General features: G+C 34.2%; 1 protein-coding gene across 10 annotated transcripts in view; it reads left to right on the forward strand.

Moving 5' to 3' along the window:
* The window catches only part of LOC135107548 (major facilitator superfamily domain-containing protein 12-like), a 44,011-nt gene extending 31,607 nt beyond the window's left edge, over positions 1–12,404 (forward strand). For 7 of the 10 annotated variants that reach the window (XM_064017540.1, XM_064017539.1, XM_064017534.1 and 4 more), the window contains exons 10-11: positions 2,002–2,256; positions 10,531–12,404. In XM_064017540.1, the coding sequence (XP_063873610.1) occupies positions 2,002–2,256; positions 10,531–10,607 (332 nt within the window). In that variant the 3' untranslated portion in view covers positions 10,608–12,404. Of the gene's footprint in view, positions 1–1,867; positions 2,257–10,530 lie in introns of those variants that run through there. The other 3 variants (XM_064017543.1, XM_064017544.1, XM_064017542.1) reach the window with 2 other exon arrangements.
* Positions 12,405–16,975: the final 4,571 nt, after the last annotated feature.

The raw sequence follows: 16,975 nt of genomic DNA on the forward strand, positions 1-16,975 counted from the left end.
CTCTCTCTCTCTCTCTCTCTCTCTCTCTCTCTCTCTCTCTCTCTCTCTCTCTCTCTCTCTCTCTCTCTCTCTCTCTCTCTCTCTCTCTCTCTCTCTCTCTCTCCCCATTTGTGATTAAAATCATGACACTTTCTTCATGTCCATTTCACAGTCATTTTTTCTTGCATTTCAGCTTTTTCAAACTTTATATTCAGGATTTGTTTGCTTGTATATTTTAAGTACATTTAAGTGCTTTTTACATTTAGAACATGTATTTGCTTTGTGCATATTTAGATGTGCATACAGTTTTGGTAATACCACATGACTTGAGTATTACATTTTCATGTTTTGATGTGCTGTAAAAATCTGTTAAGGTGTGTATTGCCAAACCTCCCCAAACCTTGCATTCATAGAAGTCACCTTCCTATGCCTGAGTGTATTGATGGTGCTCCTAGAGACTGCCTATACCCCAAGTTATATCACATTGCTCCTTCCCCTTGCATGGGGCTAGGAGGTACTAGCCCTCATAGCCAAAAGTGTATGCCATGAAGGGACATCCTGCATGCTATATCAGAAAGGGATCAGACCAGGTGGAAGTCATGGGATTTTGGATGCTCTGTAGTTGAATTATTGTATTAAGTTTACATAGAGTTGATTTTTATCATAATGGACTTGCTACTTCGCTCACTTCCATTGTGTTTAGCATCTTTCTTAGTTTTAAGTTCTCTGGTCTGCTGACAGTCTTTTTATAATACATAACAACTGACAGATTCTGAGCAGAGTCAAGGATCTAAGATTAAGAGAAAATACTAAATACAGTGGAAACAAATGAGCCAGGTTACTGAATACAGTATTGATATTAATTATTGTGCACCAGCATTACACATCCAGAATACTTTGAGTGCTATTTTGCAACAAAGTCCATTTAGATAAAGGCTCTGCTCCTGACCCCATTGTTATATGTTTTGCCCACAACATTTTCCCTCCTAATTAACCATTTTTACACATTTACACTTTCTTGAAACATATTCCATATACATACTTTTCTCTCAACCCTCCCTCATTTCTGTTAGGAAACTTTTGTACAGTGCTTCACAGATAATTGCTCCTTGTAGTCTTAATCATATGCAAAGTATATGCATTGAATTGTATGTTGGTTAATCCTTTTCATTATAGAAATCAGAACATGTTTGTCTTTGGATTAAAGGAAAAATCAGCTGTACATAATGTGAGTACCATTACATGAATGCTTAAGTAAGTGACCTGAGTACAACACACACAATGAGTATAAAGGGAATCATTATCATTCAGCAAGTATTCATAAGCCAGGCCTGTTGTATAAATGAACAGGGTGACAGTCGTTGCAAAGATCTGCAAATACTTACAACAGGTATAAAGTACATAATCTGACACTGGTTCTCCCTTTGAATAAGTAATTTGCAAGACAGCTTTTTATACCTTCAAAATCTTTCTCCTGGTATGGGCTTTACCTGTAGTTGTTGATATTTGAAGTATTATTGTATAAGTAAGATGTAGAGGTAGTTGTGCAAAATTTTATAGCTATTACTAATTTAAAAATTTATTTAAGTGTAATAATTCATGAGATCATAATAAACTGTTTCATGATGAAATTACCAGCAAAGGCAAGGCTGTATCTCATTAAAAATATGACTATTTACATTCATTGGCCATATGCCATGTCAACACTAGAGCAATATCTTCTTTTTGGAATTTATAAAGATGAATAGTAATGAATCATATAATGTGAAGGACTTGCATTCATTAGTGGCACTAGTAACGTAAAAATTAATTCTCTGCCTCAAGGTCCTTCTGGAAATAATTTCACTCACCCATCTAATGCCCTTGTGCCCACATCCCCCTCTTTCAGCTCTTCTCTCTACACAGCACACCCACACAGTTCATGGCACCTTCTCCCTGCTGCATCCCACTCTCAGGCGCTCGACCCACACTGATGGGGCCTACACTCAGCTCCACTCCAGGACTAACCCAATTTATCTTTAGGTCAAGTCTCTGAGACCACCTCCAACCCCACCCCCATCCCTCCAGGCAGCTGTGCCAGGGATGGGTGTCCACCAGCATGCCCCAGTAACCCCCCAACTGATGCCATCCTAGCATTAGGGGGTAGCTGCAGTGGTGGTTGTGGTGGTAGTGATAATGGTGGTGATGGTGATAGTGGTGATGGTGGTGGTGGTGGTGTTACTGCAACTGCTGCAACAACAGCTTCTACAAAGGAGACAGACCAACAGGGAACAGAAGGTGAAGGTTTTACATGTATTGTTATAATATTTGTTATTTTTATTAGTTTTACCATTAGACAGCAATTAAGAAATGTGTATGGGAATGATAGAAGATTTCTAATGAATTCAGGGGACTTGAGAATGCTTATAACAGGAATAACATGAGGGACTTTGGACACAATACACAAAAATTTTGGAAGAAAGGGTGTTGGAAGCAATGAAGTTTCTGCTCAGGCTGCATAGTATGTTAAGAGATCACATTTCATTGCCTGGTTCAGAATATTTTGGCTCATAGTATCTTGCTGCTTCAGAGAAAGATTATGCTTGCCCTATCATTGAGATGAATAATGACAAGGTTGAAATTAAGAAAAATTTTAGATAAAATTATCTTAATCTACCTTGGTATGGAAATACAGTAGAACTTTTTTCCTTTGTGATGAAATGTCAGACTGGAGAAACCTTTTATCCTAAGAAAAGGCCTTTGAGATGGCCTGGAATAAAAATCCCATGAGATGTACCATGTTTTTTTCAAGGCTGCTGATCTTTTTATATTCTGTCCAGTAACACTGATGTATGAGGCCAATAGAAGATTTGAGAATTACTCATTAGCTAGCAAAGTAAAGCATACTGAGCTAATGTCCTAATGCTACAAACTCCACATTGTGTACACTCATTATGATCATCATCATCATCATTCATTATTATCATCCTATAGCTAATATTGAATCTTCACTCTTCAGAGTCTGAAGAGCAAAGAGCTTATAACAAAAATGGATGTGAGCAAAGTTGAAGGTGCTAATAGGAGAGGAACACCATTTGGAAGGTGGAAAAAAAATAGAATAAAGGGGTATGTGTGAAATAGGTGATAGTAGAGACCAAGTGCTTTGAAAACCATTGGTTTACCAAGGATGCCCCTTTGGTTGTAGATACCTCGTATTTCCCAAGGTCATAAATCAAAAGGCATCCTGTTGAAAATCAAAATTGTAGCATCCTCTGTTCTGAAACAGAACAGTCAGCTTATTATTGTTGGAATTGTTGTCCATTATAAAGCCATGGTTAGGGGATATACTTACTTGTCTTACTTGGGAAAATTGTTAATCAGATTCTCTTAGTGGGTCTGTCAAGTATAGTTGCGTCTGTCTAGCTTAGCTTCCCTGAACATTGGAGTATGCAAGTCTCTTCTTCTCAACAAGGTTGAGGTTACCCCCCCTGGCATATGATATCTATTCATATTTTCATCAGTAGATATTGGAAATTTTAAGTTTAAAACATTTTAGGTGCAGTGAATGCAAAACAACAATCTCTAGTGAGATGACAGAACAGTGTGCTGGAGGGTTCAAAGGGAAGGATGAGAGGATTAAAGTATGCAAAATTACAAATAAATGCAGACTCCTTATGAAAAAGTAAATAAAATAATGCTACACAGATGAGGTACTGCAAATGCTGCTCAGAATAACAGTGTCAAAGAAGACCTTGGGTGGCTGTAGCTTGATCATGCATGTTGGAAGTTGAGATCGTTGATAACATTTTTTTTATACTTATGGTGCATTATACTTATGGTGCATTGCTCACTTCCAGATAGTAACTTTAGCCTATACATAGAATGATAAAATGATGTAGTTAATTGCCTTTTAGTGCAGCCATTTTCTGTGTTGTCCATTTAGAGTTCAGTGATGAGCAAGCCTTGTTCATCATTGATAAGAATTGCTTCATTTTATCACTTCGTGCCTTTCTTGTGTTCATTGCTTTGATATTCTTTAGTACATTTGGTCACTTGAGTGTGATCAGTTATTCATTAATTTCTTGTTCTTGTATTCCCAGCATCATCATCTATGAAGCACCATTAAATAACATACATTGCAGGTAGAAGTTGAAGGAATAGAGCTTATCCATCTAGTTAATTACCTCTATTGCAAGGAGGATTGAAGTATTCAACCACTAGATTTATCAGAACAGGTCATAGGTGCTATGTTTTGTGCAAGGTCTTGTTCACTTTTCAGCGGTATATTTAGGTGATTAATTGCATTTCAGTTCACCAGTTCCAGTTTTTTTCCAGGTTATGTCAGTGTGATGACATTTCCAGCAGTTAACATGTATGTTGGTTGAAAGAGAACTTGCATGATGAGGGTAATGTGCTCAAGTTAATGTTTTATATTTATTTAATGTTGACTGCAAGCATTTCTTTGAGTTGTGCATGTATGTGCATTTATTAGTGTCTTGAAACATCTTCATTTTTTGAATGGTCATCCCCAAAACCCTGCTGACTTGCAACTGTATACTGTTATCTTTTTACTTTTTATTTATTTTTTTTTATTATTATTTTTATTTATTTTTTTTTTTATTTGCTGTGTATGTATGGTTTGGATATGTGTGTTTTGTTTTCTTCTTTGCTTGTTTGTTTATTTATTTGTTTATAAAGAGTTCTAGTATACAAGACTAAGCTCATGCCCTCTCTTATTATTTAATTATTTATTTTCATGAAATCTAGTCTTAAACTTATGGATTTTCTTTGCTCAAACTACCACAACTTCCAGCACTTTGCAAATGTTCATACTTCTGTTTAAGCAGCTGAATATATATACATCATTTAAACATTCAGTCTTTTATTTATGTTTCAATCAGTTTCCATTGAGGTTTTCTCTTCATCCACATTTTCCACGTTGTTAGTACCATGGGTCAGTCATTGATATAATTCTTTGAGAGTTTCCAGGTTTTCCAGTCTCTTTTCATAAGGCATCTTTCAAACTTATTAATATCTTTATACCCACTATTTTCTACATTTCTTTTTTGGCTTGTTTTCCATATGCAGATGAATATAATATAGATGCTACTAATTCCCAATATGTTGTTATTCACTTGAAATTCTCGTCTTACATACTCGTAGTTGTTTGTGCAATCCTCTTGTACTTCCAATTAAGTTTTTTTTTATGCTTCCTTTTTAAGATGTGGCATTTGTAGGCATGAACAGTAATTTCAGCATTGGTTCCTCTCATTGAGCTTATTCAAGTCTCTGGAATTTTATTGCAACAATTAACTTGCTTCATATTCTGTACAATTAACTTGCTTCATTTTCTGTGTCAAGCATATGCTTTATATAAGAAATATTATTGGATCTTGAATTGAACTCTGTGGAACACTGCTTGGCATTACTTGTATCACTGCTATACATTTGACCCATTAACATTAGAATTTATATTCTTTTAGTGACTTACTTGTTCTTGAATGCAATTTACATTCTCTCTCTCTCTCTCTCTCTCTCTCTCTCTCTCTCTCTCTCTCTCTCTCTCTCTCTCTCTCTCTCTCTCTCTCTCTCTCTCTCTCTCTCTCTCTCTCTCTCTCTCTCTCTCTCTCTCTCTCTCTCTCTCTCTCTCTCTCTCTCTCTCTCTCTCTCTCTCTCTCTCTCTCTCTCTCTCTCTCTCTCTCTCTCCAGATAGCTCAGCTCAGTAATTCAGATAGAAACATTAGACATGAAGTCATCACATAAGAGTCAGTACATTTTGTTTATTGCCAGTGTTTCAAATATCATTAAAAGTGGATTGCTTCTTTTCATTCTTATGAAGTTGGATATATGTAATATGGCCAGTGATCACATACCACCACACCAATGACTAATCACATGTGCATGCTTTCATTTGGTAAGAAAATAAAATTTTCTTTCTGTTAGCTCATATGTGTGGATTATAAGTAAACATAGTAATATAATGAGAGACTGTCTTGAAACGACATATTTCTTAATTCAATAAAGCTGCCTCTTCACAGTCACTTGTAGGTGGTATGATCAAGGGCCAAAGTTCACCCTTTGTTTTACACATTCTGCTTCTGTACTAAAAACTCATTTTTTATTTTCATTTATTTGGTTAAGTCAAACTCAACAGTCATGGCCTTTACTATGGAAACAAAATAATTGCAGCACAACACTTAAGTATTCAAGCTAACCTTTTTTTTAAGTTACCAGTACTCAAGTCAATGCCAAATGAAGTACAATTGATATATATATATATATATATATATATATATATATATATATATATATATATATATATATATATATATATATATATATATATATATATATATATATATATATATATATATATATATATATATATATATATATATATATATGGCTGTATAGTTATATCTGCATTCTCTTGTGTCAGAATATTTATTTTTATGAAATCAGCTCATTAGCTGTAGTCTTCAATACTGTGATTAAGAAAATAAAAATTTTGTGGTGAGGTGTTTTCTAATGGTTTCTGAATGCACTTTCCCATTATGCTGTCATATCATGCATTTTAACATTTCATTCATTTGACTCTTTAGGAGCAACATTTCATCATGCAATTAGGATCATGCATTTACTTTCATCCATTAAAGTCATAACTTGTAAACACTTCACATGCCACATGTTCAGGTGAAGGGCTTGATGGGGTTACATGCCAGATAATGTTTCTCTAGTGTTTTCAAGTGGGTGATTACTTATAATATCTAGGCTTTGAGCTTCAATTCATGTTGTCCTGTCCCTTTTTTTTATACATTTACATTGTTTTCTTTCAGTTTTCATATTATCCTTTCTCTCTTACAACATTTGCATTGTTTTCCTTCAAAACTCATAAACATTTTGTGTGTGTTTACCTTACCTAGTTGTATTTACCTAATTGTGACATACCAGATAGGAGCTAGGCTTGTACTGTCCCATCTTCTTAACTGTTTTTAGCCAACTTTTCCTAAAGTAATGAATATTTCTAGCACACACCACTTCCCCCTCCAGTCCATTCCATGCTTCAATGCTTCTATTAGGGAAGCTAAACTTTTTATGTCCCTACTGCAGGTGGTTGCCTTTAGTTTTCTTTCATGTCCCCTTGTTTCTCTCATTGATTACAAATAGATCTTCCTTATCTAGTTTTTCCATCCCAGTCAGTAATCTGTAAAGTGCAATCATGTCATCTCTTCCTCATCTCCTTTCCAAGGTTGGAAGCTGCATTCTAGCTAGTCTCTCCTCGTATGGCAGATCTTGCAATTCTGGTATCATCTTGGTTGCTGCTCTCTGTATGCTTCTAACTTTCCTTTGTGCATTCTTTATGTGGTGACCAAATTACAGCTGCATGTTCTAATCTTGGACATATCACTATGGTAATTATTTTCCTCATCATTTCTTCATCTAGATAAGTAAAGGCAACTCTTGTATTTCTTAGTAGGTTGAGAGTTTCACCTCTTACCTTATTAATATGTTTTTCCAGTGATAAGTCCTCTGAGAATATCACTCCAAGATCTTTTTCCTTTGTTGTCTTATTAATTGTTTCATTCCTTATCTTAGTTATGACTACACCTCCTGTTACTTTTTCCAAACTACATCTTTTTACACATCTCAGAGTTAAATTCCATTTGCCATCTGTTGCTCCACTCCCACACCTTGTCTAGATCTCTTTGCAGTTCTTCACAATCTTCAATTTCCTTCATTCTTCTCATAAGTTTTGCATCATCAACAAAAAGAATTGCATCTGGATATGTTCTCCACCATATCATTTATATACACCACAAACATTACTGGTGCTAACACTGACCTTTAGGAGACCCCATTTAATACCAGGCTCCACACTGATGTCTGGTCCCCTATTACTGCTCTCATCTCTCTCTCTCTCTTTTTTTTTTTTTTTTTTTTTTTTTTTCCTCCATCCACTCCAGCAGTCTTTCATTTACACCACTGATCTTCTCCAATTTCCATAGAAGTCTTTTATGTGACACTTTATCAAAAGCTTTTCTTAAATCTAGGTAAATGCAGTCTGCCCAGTCATCTCTTTTATGTATTATATCAATCACTCTTTAATAGTAACACAGCAGATTGGTAACACAAGATCTCCCCTCTCTAAAACCAAATTGACAATTTGCAAGAATTTTGTTATCTTCCAGAAAATTTGGTCCAATTATTTTTATTATCCTTTCATATATTTTTTACTATCACACTTGTCAGCAAAACTGGTCTGTAATTTAGTGGGTTTTGTGTGTCTCTTTAAATATGGTCATGATGTTCACCATTTTCCTATCCTGTAGAACTATTCATTCATTAACAGAGATAATTATGATGGTGTGTAATTTACCTTTAAGCTGGTTATTGCATTCTTTTAATATCCATCCCAACATTCCATCTGCTCCTGTGGCCTATCTCACATCTGATGTTTTGATAATTTCATTAATTTTCTGTATTGTTATTTGAAATTCCTCCATTTTTTTTTTATTTTCCTGTATGTCCAATGGCCTTATAAATTCTTTTTCCATTGTAAAAACTTCCTTGAACCTCTTATTCATCACTTCTGCTATCTCTTTCAGGTCCTCATATACCACTCCATCCACCCTTAGTTTTTATATGCTCACATTGCTTTTCAGTTTTCCATTCACTTGTCTGTAGAAGAATGGGCTCATGTTTACACCTGTCTGTTATATCTTTTTCAAACTATCTTTGTTCATCTCTCAGGATCTTCACATAATCATTTCTTGCTTGTTTGTAATTATTCCATAGGTTAATTCTTTTACTTTTCCTCCACTTTTTCCATGAATTCTCTTTTGTCCTTCTTACTGTTTTACACCTTTTATTAAACCACCCTTTTTTACCAAATATTATTGTCTGCCTCTTAGGCACAAACTCCTTTTCTCCTTTGTTTATTTTAAGAAACTCATCCCACTTCTCTTGGATCCCTGTAGCCTTATTGAACATACTCCATCTCTCTTCTTGTGTGTTTGTGTGTCAGTGATGTGAGCTTATGTTTGTGTTCAGTAACAAAATGGATCTCTGATTCCACCATGAATAGTGTGCACACAGCATTCCACATTGTGACATTGTGAGAGCAGTCAAATACTAGTTATTTGTAAAGTAAATTTTATGCATTACACTTCATTCTTTGTGTTTAATGAAAGAAGCATTTTAATTTTTATCATCTTTTTTCTTTGATTGGCTTGTTCTCTTGGATGTTTTATAGCTCCATCTGTTCAGTATTAAGCTGCTTTTAGTATCAATCATGGAAAATGTTCAATAAAGGACAGGAAGGCATTTAATTACACAGTGTTTTTGTAGTCCAAAGTAAACTAGTTGCTCCAAAATGTTTTGACAGTCACTGAATATTCTGGAAAGAGTATCCAGTATGAGAGAATCACGTATTCATTAGATTAATATTGGTAAATACCCAGTACAGAATTATGCATGAAGAAAGAGGACAGTCTGGGAGAACATTCTTTAAAAATTTATAATATTTATATAAGAAGCTGAGAATGCAGATTCAAAGGAAATTATCATAAAAGATAGTAAGATAAAGGAAGATGACATAATATATAAAATTCAAAGTATTATACTTATATAAAATTAGGAAATGAAAGACAATAGTTAGATTTGGTAACAGGTAAGATGAAAATCTAAATTAACAATGAAGTGAAGGACTACAGCTTAATAAATAGTTATGGAAAACTGCAAGAAAATATTAATAGAGTTGTAAGAAATGAACGAGAGAGAAGAAATTACCTCACATATCTGCATCATCACTTTGTAATCAACCTGGTCATCAACATTTTCTAAATCCATGAAAACTCCCATTTTTTTCTTTTTCAAAATATGTTTATTTGGTATTATTATATAATCCACTCATCTTTGGTCACCAATGTACTAACAAGTAATCAAATGGCATTTGCATTACAGTATAAGACCATTCTAAGTGTACTTAAGTACAAATAAAGTTAGTCGCCTGCAATTGTCACATCCTCTAGATATCAACAAAATATTATTTCATAGGTTGTAGTAGTTAAAGTACCCTTCCTCAGTTTATAATTATTCTTGGAGCTCTGATACTTTCCTGTTTTGATCATTTAATCCAGAATAAAATTGTGGATATTGATGCCTTGCGGTATATACAAAAACTGCAGTTCAAAGTGAAGCATTATTGCATTATCTTATATGAGAATGAAAATCCTATTGGAAAGTGGGTAGTACTGTATATGACCCATTGGTGCAGTTACAGTATGTCACTAACAAGATAGCTTTATTATGAATAGAAGTTAGTTACATACAGTTTATCATGCATATTCAGTGTGTATTTTCTACTATATGCCTGCAAACCATAATTAAATTGTAGTGCCAGGAGAGTGAAAGCTAACCAAAAATCACTGAGGCCTTAGTGATCACTTATGGATCACTTATGGAATTTGGTTTCACATGTACTTGAAAAAAAAAAATGCAACTGAGTGAATCACCAAATTTCAAAGGGAAAATATACTCAGACTAATCTCTCTTTTTCCCATTGCACTTCAGAGTACTTGGCCATTCCACAGGGCGTCAGGGTGCGGGTAACTTCTGCATCTTCTGAGAGTGATGGTGACATTGTGTAGTGCCCGAGTGTGGCAGTAGGGAACAGAAGGTAGAAGAATCCCTCAGCAATATTTTTTGCACTCATCTCCTACACTTGTGTTAAGACAGGAAGGCAATGATGGCTCTTGTGAAAAAAAAAAAAAAGACTATTTGATGATGATGTGAAAATAGTGACTGTTTAGTGGTTGAAGTGAATGCAGTGATATGTAATAGTTTATTTGTACAATGTTATAAAATGGCAGTGATATATGCATAGTATTGATTTGCTATTTTTAGAGACAAAGAATGACACAGTTGATTTTAAGAGCACCCATTTATGCTGGCTACTTCTTAAAACTTAAAGGCCTCCCTGTGATACTGAAAGGAGTAGTCCATGTGGAGGCCACCTCTCCATGCAGTGAACAAAAGGCAACATCCAAATCATGTAACTTTTAAAACAAGGACAAAAGATAGAGTGGTGCAGGGGAGAAAAAGGGATTGGATATCTTGAGCAGATGATGAAATGAAAGAACAGTAAAGTAAAAAAGGAACTATATGATGGATTAATTATGCTAACAACCACATATGCATGTCAGAGTTGGGTGTAAAATGAAAGATAAGGATCAATGATACAAACAGCTTAAGATAATTACTTGAGAAGTACCTATAGTATGTGAAGAATGGATGGTAAAAGCATTGAAAGAATGTATGAAATGTTTGGTATATTTAGTAAAAATGAAAGAATGAAAAATAGAGAGCCTGAGGGAGTCAAATTTAGCATCCTTAGTTCCTCTGGCAACATGAAAAGAATAATGAAGTGAGTGACTATGAAAGTATTACACATGATTATAGTAGAAGCATCGGGTGCAAGAAGACAACTTTCATTGAGATGTGAGGACAGCTGAAGTATATGAAAGACAGATAATAGGAGAATGAGATGATCAGAACATGCAAACACAGATGTAGATGGGAATTCTTTAGCTATGGCTATCCTTAAAGGGAGATACGTTTCCGAATAGACTGATAGTAAGAGAAAAGTAATTATCCTTAAAAAAATTATCTTATTCAGTCTTCAGACAGTGAGTATTTCTTCACAACTTTAAAAAGATTATCTCATAAATCTCCAGTGCTTAGATCAGATGCCACTCAAAAAGTCCATGCATATTGGAGAAAGAGTACCAACATATCAATATGAATATTCCTGCCTGAAATGACCAGAAATGACAATAATATAATGTTTGTCATCCCTCTGTGTACAAAAATGGAGTCTTTCATCCTTTCACTAGTGCTGTGCTGGACATCCTTCTATGTATGTATGTGTGTGGTATATATATATATATATATATATATATATATATATATATATATATATATATATATATATATATATATATATATATATATATATATATATATATATATATATATATATACACACACAGTGGAACCTCGGTTCTTGAACTTAATTCATTCTTGAATGCTGTTCAAAGTCTGAAATAGGAATCGATGTAAAATGGATTAATCCGTTCCCAGACACCAGTCTACCCTGTCTTAGCGGCTTATGACAGACGTTCCCATAGCCAAGATGGCTGCTTCACAACATCTCTAGCTCACAAATTATTTATCTAGAAAGGATGTAATGAATGAACATAGTGACACAGAACTCATCACAAGATATTGTTTAGACCAGTGGTTCCCAAACTTTTTTTTTTTTTTTCATATATGATCCTCATCCATGCCCTCCCCCCCTTTCCCCAATCCACATCTCATGACTACAGTGACTGTCTCTAGTCCTACATTTATAAAGATCCATTATGTAAAAAAAAACTCTGGCAATACCTGTAATTTTATTGCACCTCATATTGTCCTAATGTGGTGGGCCTTGGGATTTTTATGTGTACATAGCTTCTGCTTATGGTCCCCAAAATTTTGCTGTATGGCCCCCCAGTGGGCCATGACCATCAGTTTGGTAACTACTGGTTTAGACTGATATAGTGAGGGAAGCCTTACAGAGGGACACAGAGAGGAGCAACCCACTTACCGGCAAAACGAAGGTGATCATAACACTTAAACATCTTGCTTTTGGGGAAAGCTACTGAAAAAATGCAGTTGTGCAACAGTGATGACGTTTGGGGTCAACGAGAGAGCCACAGGTGGCTCAGGATTACTCCTGAGTTCCGAAAACTATTTGTTTACATCGAGGCTTTTCAACAGGATCACATTTACCGTATTTCAAAGATTAAATTACTGTTTTAAATTCTGTATCTCCTCCAGATATATAAAAAAAAAAAACGAAGTAAATATTTATAAAAAAATATAAATTAGTAAGAAACGGCTTTTGCTATGTCTTTTAATATTTGAAAATATGTAACTCTGTTCTAGAACCGAATTATGGTACCACAACCGAAACAATAATGAGTTCAAAATTGAGTTTCAAAAGCGAAGCGTTCGGTAACAGAGGTTCCATTGTGTGTGTGTAATATATATATATATATATATATATATATATATATATATATATATATATATATATATATATATATATATATATATATATATATATATATATATATATATATATATATATATATATATTTGTGTGTATGTGTGTGTGTGTGTGTGTGTGTGTGTGTATATATATATATATATATATATATATATATATATATATATATATATATATATATATATATATATACACACACACACACACACACACACACACACACACATACACACAAAGTGGAATCTCGTTTTTTTTTTTTTTTCTACTTAATTTGTTTCTTAATGATGTTCGAAAACCGAAACTATTTTCCCCATAGGAATCAATGTAAAATAGATTATTATGTTGTCAGGCAGCGCTCCACCATGTCTTGGCGGGTAATGACCAACGCTTCCACTGCTAAGATGGCCGCTCCACGACATTTCCAGGTCTTTTTTTTTTTTTTTTTTATCCAGAAAAGATGTATTGAATGAATTTAGTGACACAACTCATCAAAAAATATTGTTTAGACCATGCAAGCATTCTCTTTGTCACCGATCAAGTGAGAGAAGCCTTACAGAGTGATACAGAGAGGAGCAACCCACTTATCGCCCAAATGAAGGTGGTCATAACACTTAGGCATCTTGCTGCTGGGAAAATGCAGTTGTGATGGCAGTAGTGATGGCGTTGTGAATCATAGAGAGAGCATCAGGAGGCTCGGGATTACTCCTGAGCGCTAAACCTTGTTTGTTTACATCGAAGCTCTTCAACTTCTTAAACGTCATCACATTAACTTGTTTCAGTGATTGAATTACCATGTCTTGGCGGGTAATGACCAACGCTTCCACTGCTAAGATGGCCGCTCCACGACATTTCCAGGTCTTACCCTCTGTGTCTTTCCTCCAAATATATAAAAACAGGAAATATTTATAGAAACTATAAATTAGTAATAAATGACAGCTTTTGCTACGTCTTGTAGAATTTGAAATCAAGTAACTTTGTTCGAAAACCGAATTATGGTACAACAACCGAAGCAATTACAAGTTTTTTTTTTTTTTTCCGAAAACCGAGTTGTTCGGAAAAGAAGATGTTCGGTAGCCGAGGTTCCACTGTATATAGTAATGATATTCACTAGTTACAGGCCTTTGTAAAGTTAAAATCAATTAGGCTTGTCTTGTGTCACCTTCCTTGAATATTATTTTTGGGAGATTATTATAGCCTTAGTCAGAGGCTGGAGCTCTCTGAAACCTGTATTGTGATAGATTTTTGGTTGTGCTAAAATTGTGTTTGAGAGAGAGAGAGAGAGAGAGAGAGAGAGAGAGAGAGAGAGAGAGAGAGAGAGAGAGAGAGAGAGAGAGAGAGAGAGAGAGTTTGTGTGTGTGTGATTACACTGATCTAAGATGTATGTATTGCTGCTTGGTTGTAAAAAGAATTAGATCTTGATTCCCTACATGTATATTTTTTACTCTTAAAGACATGCCCTCCCTTATCAAACAAATCATTATGTGTATTTCATTAAAACTTTATCCTCACAGACTTCCCATTTACCACAACAGCTCCTCTTTTTCACCCAGCAGAGGGATGTTATTGATGGTGACAGGCAACAAGGGTAGGTTGGTGTCAAAAATATTAAAACTACCTGGGATGTTCCAAGGCTCCATGCACTTTTATTTTTCATTAATTTATTTGTTTTTAGTTATTTATTTTATTATTATTTTTGTTGTTGTTTTGTTGTTGCTGCTGCTGTTGTTGTTGTTGTTGTTGTTGTTGTTGTTGTTATTATTATTATTATTATTATTATTATTATTATTATTATTATTATTATTATTATTATTAATTTATTTATTTATTTATTCATTTATTTATTTTTATTTAATTTAATTTAATTTTATTTTATTTTTTTATTTAGTTATTTATTTTATTTATTTATCTATTTTATTCATTTATTTATTTATTTTTATTTTTATTTTTTTTATTTATTTATTTTTTTTTTATTTATTTATATTTTTGTTAATCACTGTTGTGGTAAGTGGTATTCAAATCTTTTTTGGGCATGTACAATGTTATTGTTGAGTATTATGTTTTTTTTTTTTTTTCCATGCTGGAGTTGAGAAGATACTGCCTATTAAGTTGGGATATGTTATTCTGTACGTGGACAATGGAATACACTGAGAATAGTTTGATTGACATGTTTTCTATACCTATGTCTCATAAGTGTGTCACTGGAACTAGATTGTGACCATAGCATCCTGAGTTCAAATAGAAGTACAATATAACTCTAGAGAATAATGTATATAGCGTTTGGTCTTTTATTTAAAACTCTCTCTCTCTCTCTCTCTCTCTCTCTCTCTCTCTCTCTCTCTCTCTCTCTCTCTCTCTCTCTCTCTCTCTCTCTCTCTCATACCTTTAATTCTTGTCATTAAAGGGAGAACATTAAAGGAAAGTATCTCGCCTTGAGGAGAACAATACATTAAGATGTGTTTACTGTGAAACAGAGCACACTATAAGAGGCGATGCCTTCATAAATTAAGGTACGTATGTACTACACTTCCCTCTTATAATGACAATGAAGTACCTATCTACGTCATGAACACCTAGGATAGTAAATAATGTATTAAAAGGTGAGTGGTTGACTGATGAAATGATCCCCTCCTTTGCATACATACATAAGAGTACTTCGTAACTTCATAAATACAAACTGAGATGCTTATAATACCTGTGAAATTATATATCTTACTTTCTATCATCTTTTCGTCTTTTCTCTCATTGTTTTGATTGATTTATATGCATAGATTGACACATTTTCTCGCTTTTAGTTTTGGCAGTACTGATATACACAGGTGGAATAGACAGTAGTGTCACTAGTGTTTTGTCTTCGTCTTCCTAATCTGGCATAGCTCTTCCACCTCCAGGCTACTTCATAACGCACCACAGTAAATGTTACATAAATCATATGCAGACTAGCTCTGTTTCTCGATATTCCAAAATCTAGGATATTCACACGCTCAAAATCTTTTCATGCCTTTCTTCTATCTCAAAATATTACATGGCCACTAAGGTTACTGTGGCTACAAACCCCTTTTACCATATCTCTCTCTCTCTCTCTCTCTCTCTCTCTCTCTCTCTCTCTCTCTCTCTCTCTCTCTCTCTCTCTCTCTCTCTCTGTGTGTGTGTGTGTGTGTGTGTGGGTGGGTGCGTGCCTGCACGTGCGTGTGCGCGCGTGCGCTTCACAATACTATCAGATCCGTAAGTAACGAATCAGCATAAACAGAGTTGTGAATCTGATATTGAATACATGCTGTGTCTGTATGATACATACATTAGCCATATGTAACGGACACCCATTTGTAAGTTAGAAGACTAAGCAGAGGTAAATAGAGATGTGTTAATATATATATAAATATATATATATATATATATATATATATATATATATATATATATATATATATATATATATATATATATATATATATATATATATATATATATATATATATATTGCCACACGAGTGATACTTTTTCCTACAACTCATGATTTATCCTTAGATGGTGAATTTAGGAAAGCGTACCTATGTGTAACTATACCTCGGGTATAGCTATCTTACATATAGCCGTTCACTTACCGTGTGAATCTGTGACGGAGGAAAAATCTTTATACAACTTATTTTGTGATTCCGTGTGTGTGCGTGTATATATATATATATATATATATATATATATATATATATATATATATATATATATATATATATATATATATATATATATATATCAGTACCAAATAAAATTAATGCAGCACTGGTGGCTTTCCTTTTCATATTAGTCTCTTTCATGGCACAAAGTACCGATCAATAAGCGCTCAGTTGCCGAGTTGATTGTGGTGTTGCTACCTCACCACATGCTCGCGTAGAACAACTACGTTTA

The sequence above is a fragment of the Scylla paramamosain genome, chromosome 15 (assembly GCF_035594125.1).
Source record: "Scylla paramamosain isolate STU-SP2022 chromosome 15, ASM3559412v1, whole genome shotgun sequence".
In the NCBI taxonomy this organism is placed as follows: Eukaryota; Metazoa; Arthropoda; class Malacostraca; order Decapoda; family Portunidae; genus Scylla; species Scylla paramamosain.